The sequence below is a fragment of the Acomys minous genome, assembly GCF_964271855.1.
Source record: "Acomys minous genome assembly, chromosome: 2".
In the NCBI taxonomy this organism is placed as follows: domain Eukaryota; kingdom Metazoa; phylum Chordata; class Mammalia; order Rodentia; family Muridae; genus Acomys; species Acomys minous.
The window spans coordinates 144,532,173-144,538,172 of record NC_140484.1 but is presented as its reverse complement, the minus strand read 5'-3'; the positions used below and the strand labels follow the sequence as shown (position 1 = coordinate 144,538,172).

Genomic DNA, 6,000 nt, shown 5'->3' with positions numbered 1-6,000 from the left:
CCACAACTGATATTTGAAAGTGAGACCCACTATCCACTACTCCTAGCTATTCTTAACCAAGCGGAAAGCCAGTAATAAAGACATGTTCTCTATGACTTTTGAATATTTTCTTTAGCTCTCCTTTGGAACACTTTCCCTTTTAAGGCAAAACGTACTGCCCATTTTCCCACCAACCCTCAGTGTATAACCTGTGCACTTACTCATAGGTCTGTTTGGTCATAACTGGAGATTGTCCAAGTAGAGAGAGGACAGGAGGGAGGGGAGGGAAAGGAGATAAAGCTTTGGTTCTGGGTGCTTCATTCTGATGAGAGTGGTTGTCTGGCGAGTGAGGGCTGGGTAATTTTGACACAGCCAGGTCTGTTCTCCATTGCCTTCCATCCTGCTCTCGCATGAGGGATCCGGCTCCTCAATATCCCTTCATCTGGCTCTCAAAGCAGAGGACTGAGCATCAGGAGGCACTGGTGGGAGGTCAGAGTGTGAGGAGAGGGGATGCAGATGCCTTTGTGCCACAGCCCCTCGCTCCACATTGCTAAGAGCCCTCTGCAGTTAACCCCTGGCTGACTCAACAGTTTCCAGTGGCTCTCTGAACTCACAAGTCCGCAAGTAGTTCTTTTACTAGACTCCATTTGAACTGTCTGAATTAAATTCTGTGTCCTACCAGGAACATGCCTGATATACATGTACAACTACAAGTAGCACCCTGAAGATTTTCAACATACATATTATTCCTTTTCTTTAGACTCGGCTGTTTCTGTCTTACTGACCAACTAGCCGGCAGAGTGGGCAGAGCTTTGACTGCAACCCAATAGGTCTTCGTTGTGTGTGCTCATGAGAAAATTACTTTCTTCCCATCAACACAGGCTCCAGTTTCCTGAATAACTAAATGCGAAGTTCAACTTTGACCAGTGATACTCCCAACAGGGAACCACAATCTCCAGGGATCCCCAATATTCTTTTAGGAATCCTCAGAGGTCAAAACTATTTTCATAACACCAAGGACTGACTTACTTACCTTGTATCTCCATTTGATGGCATGACTTAATGATGCCCAAGGGATGGTAGACAACACTGCACATTCAAGGTTCAAGACAGTGGCACCAACGGCACTTCTGTTGAATTCTGTCACATACCTCAAAGTCCAAGTAACAATTTCACTTAGGAATATTCTTAATAAAGTACTTGAAAATGTTAATTTTATTAAACATGAAACCTTTGGCCTGTACTGCTTTAGCTTCTAGAACTATTATTGACAAGGATGAGAACAGGACCCTAAGTGTTTGCACTTTATACTGAGATATAAAAGGTGTCAGTTCCAAGGAGAAGGCAGATGCATGACCGAGTTGTGATCTAGCCATTTTTTCTCCTGCTACTTATATTCAAAAGACTAACTGACAGGCAAACTACGGCTGCTAAGACTGAGATATCTGGAAGATGCTTTCTCAAAAACGAATTGAGTGAAGCTCTCTTTCCGAAGAAGATAACTGATGATATTGTCCTGAATGATATGGTTTTGAGCACTCAAGCATGGCACCTTCCCAGTGTTTAAAGACTTTTCTGATGAGACCAGCCATGACATTAACAAGTCATGTGTTGCTATATGGTGGAAGGTGTCAACACCCAACAAACATGTCATGTAACTTAGTGAGATACATCAAATGCCTCTTCCTTGTGTGGAAAGATGGCTCAGTGCTGAAGAGGCGTTCTTGTTCTTGGAGAAGAGCTGGATCTAGTTCCAGCACACACATGGGGACTAACAGCTGTCTCTAACTACAGTTCCAGAACATCTGGTTTCCATGTGCACGCTACACACATGGTGCACAGACATACATGTAGGCAAAGCATCCAACCACATAAAATAAATAAAATCTTTAAAAAAAAAAACCCTTTCTTTGTAACTGTGCAAGCCTTGCACAGGGATACAGAGCCATTTATTTGGTGTCTCAGTTCCATTGTCTCAGCTGTAAAGAGAGTTTCTTTATTTCCTCATCTGCAAAGTGACCTTGCCTGGCTAGAAAAGGACTAAATAAATACTATAGGGGTAAATATTAATGTATTCGGAAATTAGCATAGAAGCTTCAAAACAAATCCTTGGAGATGGCAAATGGCATGCAAGTGCTTCTCACTATTATCATCACTGTCACTTTTCTTTGTGGGCTTTTGGGACAACCATGGCTCTGGTAATAGGAGTTGTGACGTTGGTATATTCCAGCACAGCTTACAAGCTACTACTGACCCCAGCCAAATGAATCAGTAATATGATCATATATGATGATCTGCGAGCAGTGACGGATGGCCATGGTTATTGTGAGGGATAAAGGAGATGTCAGATGCTTAGCCCAGGTCCCGAAGCATTTATACTAACTGATTTATATTAGTGATTGGATGGTTTATAAATCTCTCTTGAACTTTATAAAACCATATCATGGGGCCAGCGAGATGACTCAGAGGGTAAAAGAACTTAGTACCAAACCTGAGAATCTGAGATAGTCCCTAGGACTCACACGGGACAACAATATACACATCTTCCAGCAGCTATCCTTTGACTTGCACACACACACACACACACACACACACACACACACACACACAAACCATATCATAACTTTCAAGACTCACAACTCTGTGTACTATTGCTGAGCAGTGACACTGAAAACCCACAGCTTTGTGAAGAGTCTGGAAACTTATTTCTGTGGTGTGAATACTGTCACCACGGACAGTTTCAATCTATGAGCATGAGGACCCTGGACACCCTGGTAAGAAATTCTCGGTCTCCGGCCACTTAGGCACCACCTCCTTCCCAGAAGCCTCCTGATGAGGACTCCTGCACTGTGCTCAGCTCAGGGCTCCCTCCACCAGAAGGTGTCAGTTTAGCAGGGCAGAGGGACCAAGGGAAGCTGAGTTTTGGTGTATTCAGAAGCACATTTCAAAGGTACCCATAAAACAAGACAACTCTCTCGGTGCTTTAAACCATGAGAAGCAAAAACTGAGTTTAAAAAGCATGACTAAAGCAAAAAAAATAAAATAAAAGGACATATTTTCATGATTCCATTTATTAAAGAAAAACATTTCTTTATAGTATATTTGTCCAACTGCAAAATTCACTTTAAATTTCTGAAAAGAGTAAAACTAACTTTATTTTTTTTAAAAATGCTGGGCAGTTAAAATACCCTGGTTCAAAGTTTTATTTTTTTAAGAAAAAAGGCAAGAGTATATGTTAAGAAGAGAGAAAGCGTTATGAAGGGGAATCACCTGTGACAGCCTGCCAGGTTAGCCTTGACACAACTCAACTTCTGTATCTGAACAACCACAGAAGTAAAAAAGAAAGAAATAGGGTCGAGGGGAGGGAAAGAGAGAAAGAAGGAAAAAAGAGAGAGGAAGGAAGGAAGAAGGAAGGAAGGAAAACAAAATGAGCCCTGAGGACCAGCTATTGACTGATGAATATTTCCCTTTCTATTTCATGTAAAAAATAAATTACATATAAATAAAGAGGTGAGGAGAGACAGCGTGTTCTGAGAAGTGCACACAGTGTGCCTCCCCTCTCACACTCGCTACACAAAACTCTCCTCCATGTTGCTACACAGCAAGAAGGAATCCACAAGCCGAGGCTGGACCAGCTGCTGGAAATCAGAGTCCTGAAGGCCTTCTGGGCAGACCCCAGCCAACCGACGCAGGGCAGCCTGGGGAGAGAGCGGAAGAGAAGACTCCATCAGCGTGGGCTCCAGCAGGTGTGTTCATCCTTCAGCCGCCCCAGAGATGCAGTTGAGAAATGTGGTGACCCCATTATCTAACGCTTGCCCCATCATACTTCAGCGGCTGCCATTTTGGTTATCACCACGGTCGGTCACCTGGTTTCATTTGCATTTGAGCTATTGGAAGCTCTTAATGAACTTAATAATGGTTTGCAACTAGTTGTTTTAAAGATCTGTTTTCTTAAGGATCTAGTCAACTTAGTGATGTTTGGGACTTCAAAATGTGTTCGTCTCAGAGACCGGGACTTCCAGAAGCACCCATGGACTCAAATAATTGCTCTCAGGTGCTGTGAGTAACTTACAGAAACCAGGGCTATTCACTCACCCAAAACTGCAGCAAGTCCCGCACAGCACGAGCGCTATAAGATGGGAAGGAAAGAGGGAAGCAATGGGAAACACAGAATAGAGGTAGATAATGATCGTATGGTGAGAAATCCGGTCCAAAAAAAAAAAAAAGGAGGGGGGAGAGCAGGAGTGGGGTAGGGACAGCACAAGGAAGCAGGTCTCCTGATCTGCCCCACTGAGCACAGGGCTCACCTCTTCCACTCCTGGGCAGGTTCCTGTTCATGTGCTCCCTATGACGTGTCCTTCCCGCTCTTTCCTAGACAGTAGCATTCAGCTACTGTCACCTCCCCAGCAAAGCCATCCTTGGTTACCCTCACAAAGGAACAATCTTTGTCCTTCTCCCTGTGCATATGCCCAGAGGCTCTGCGCCCTCCCCATGCCTTGTTTCAGGACCTCCTTCCTGGGGAGGGCTAAAGTCACTCATTCCTGGGCCTCATGCTCAGACACCCAAGTATTAAACAAAGTCAGTTGCCTACTGCCAGCTGCTTCGCTATAGGAAAATCAATCCTGTTTGCCAAAGGTGATCTGGGCTGCCACTTTCCTTGACACGGGAGACAATAATCGAATTGTCCTCCCTCTACCTAAGGAAAAAGAAAGAGATGGTCTGTCAAAAGGCCCATGCCTCGAGAGAATTTTGAGTCCACTATCAAAAGGCATGCAGCAGGAGCACAGAGGGATTATGGGAAACATCAGAGGATAAGGATTTGGCTTTGAGCCTCCAGGGCTGAACAACAGAAGTGTAGAGATGGTGTTCATTTGAGGGTGTGGGACAAGACAATGCTTCGAGGCAGAGCTGAAGGCCTGGAAACAGGAGGGGGCCTTCGGGCTGCAGTGTCGGGTCAGAGCCACACTAGGAAGGGCTGAGTGAGTGAGTGAGCACTGGCTGGGGTCAACAATGGAGGACCATGGGAAAGTCCGTGCAAGTTGGGTGAAAACATCTCCTGTCACACTCTCGTAGGAGAGTTCACTAAGCATCCACAGAGAGGAGGGGCTAGAAAGGCGCTCTCCTCGCCATCCACCCACCTGTCCACAAGATCAAATGCAGCCCCTCTGCAGTTTCTTCCAGTGATTGAAGCCCGCAGCCAGAACATCTGTGTACTCTCTCAAGAAACACAGTAAACATGCCAGCAGCAGTAGTGACAAGCGCTCACAACTGAGGCAGCCTGTGGCTTCCCAAGTGCTTTCCATGCCCTGACCTGCACCCATCAAGCGGTGAAAATAAGGGAGTTAGGGACAATCATTATGTGCTTGTCAGCTATGAATTTCTCCTCCTTTTGCTTGATAGAAAAATAGACCCAAGATGGTCTGTGAACTTGGACGAGAAATATTTTTATCTCTCCTCTCCTCTTCTCTTCTCTCTCTCTCTCTCTCTCTCTCTCTCTCTCTCTCTCTCTCTCTCTCTACCCATCTCTCTCTGATGCCTGCATATGTTGAAGGTGTCTTCAAATAGTATTTACTACCAGAACAAGCACATTTTAATATGCCATGTGCATAAATATGGAATAGTCATTTAAAAATAATTGGTGCCCTTTTAAAACTCCACACTAATTTTTTTTCATTTAAAAATTACCAGAAGATGGGAGGGAAACTTATTAGGAAGAAGGAATCCAAAGTGGACAAGCAGGACAGAAGGAGCTAACGGGCAGGGGGGGGGGGTGAATCTGCTTAAAATACATTATATATGTGTGTGAAACCATCAAGAAAAGATTCATAGAGGAGGTTAAAGTTTTCACCAGATGTCAAAAGGCACAGAGGAGGTAAGAGTGTCCTGAATGTCCCAGAACAAAAGCTGCAGGACAGCTCTCTCCCATCTGTCTCCACAGCTATACCCCAAGCCTAGAGGAAGAAGCGGCACATGTATCCACGCAGCAAATGTTTACTAGATAAGCATCACAGCACTGTGATC

At 44.6% G+C, this 6,000-nt stretch overlaps 1 protein-coding gene across 3 annotated transcripts in view; it reads right to left on the bottom strand.

Moving 5' to 3' along the window:
* Positions 1 to 3,032: 3,032 nt before the first annotated feature.
* INSC (INSC spindle orientation adaptor protein) overlaps positions 3,033 to 6,000 on the bottom strand; it is a 110,438-nt gene continuing 107,470 nt past the window's right edge. For 2 of the 3 annotated variants that reach the window (XM_084772018.1, XM_084772019.1), the window contains exon 13: positions 3,033 to 3,677. In XM_084772018.1, coding sequence (XP_084628144.1) covers positions 3,549 to 3,677 — 129 coding nt within the window. In that variant the 3' untranslated portion in view covers positions 3,033 to 3,548. Of the gene's footprint in view, positions 3,678 to 4,074; positions 4,109 to 4,570; positions 4,676 to 6,000 lie in introns of all 3 variants that reach the window. The other variant, XM_084772017.1, reaches the window with a different exon arrangement.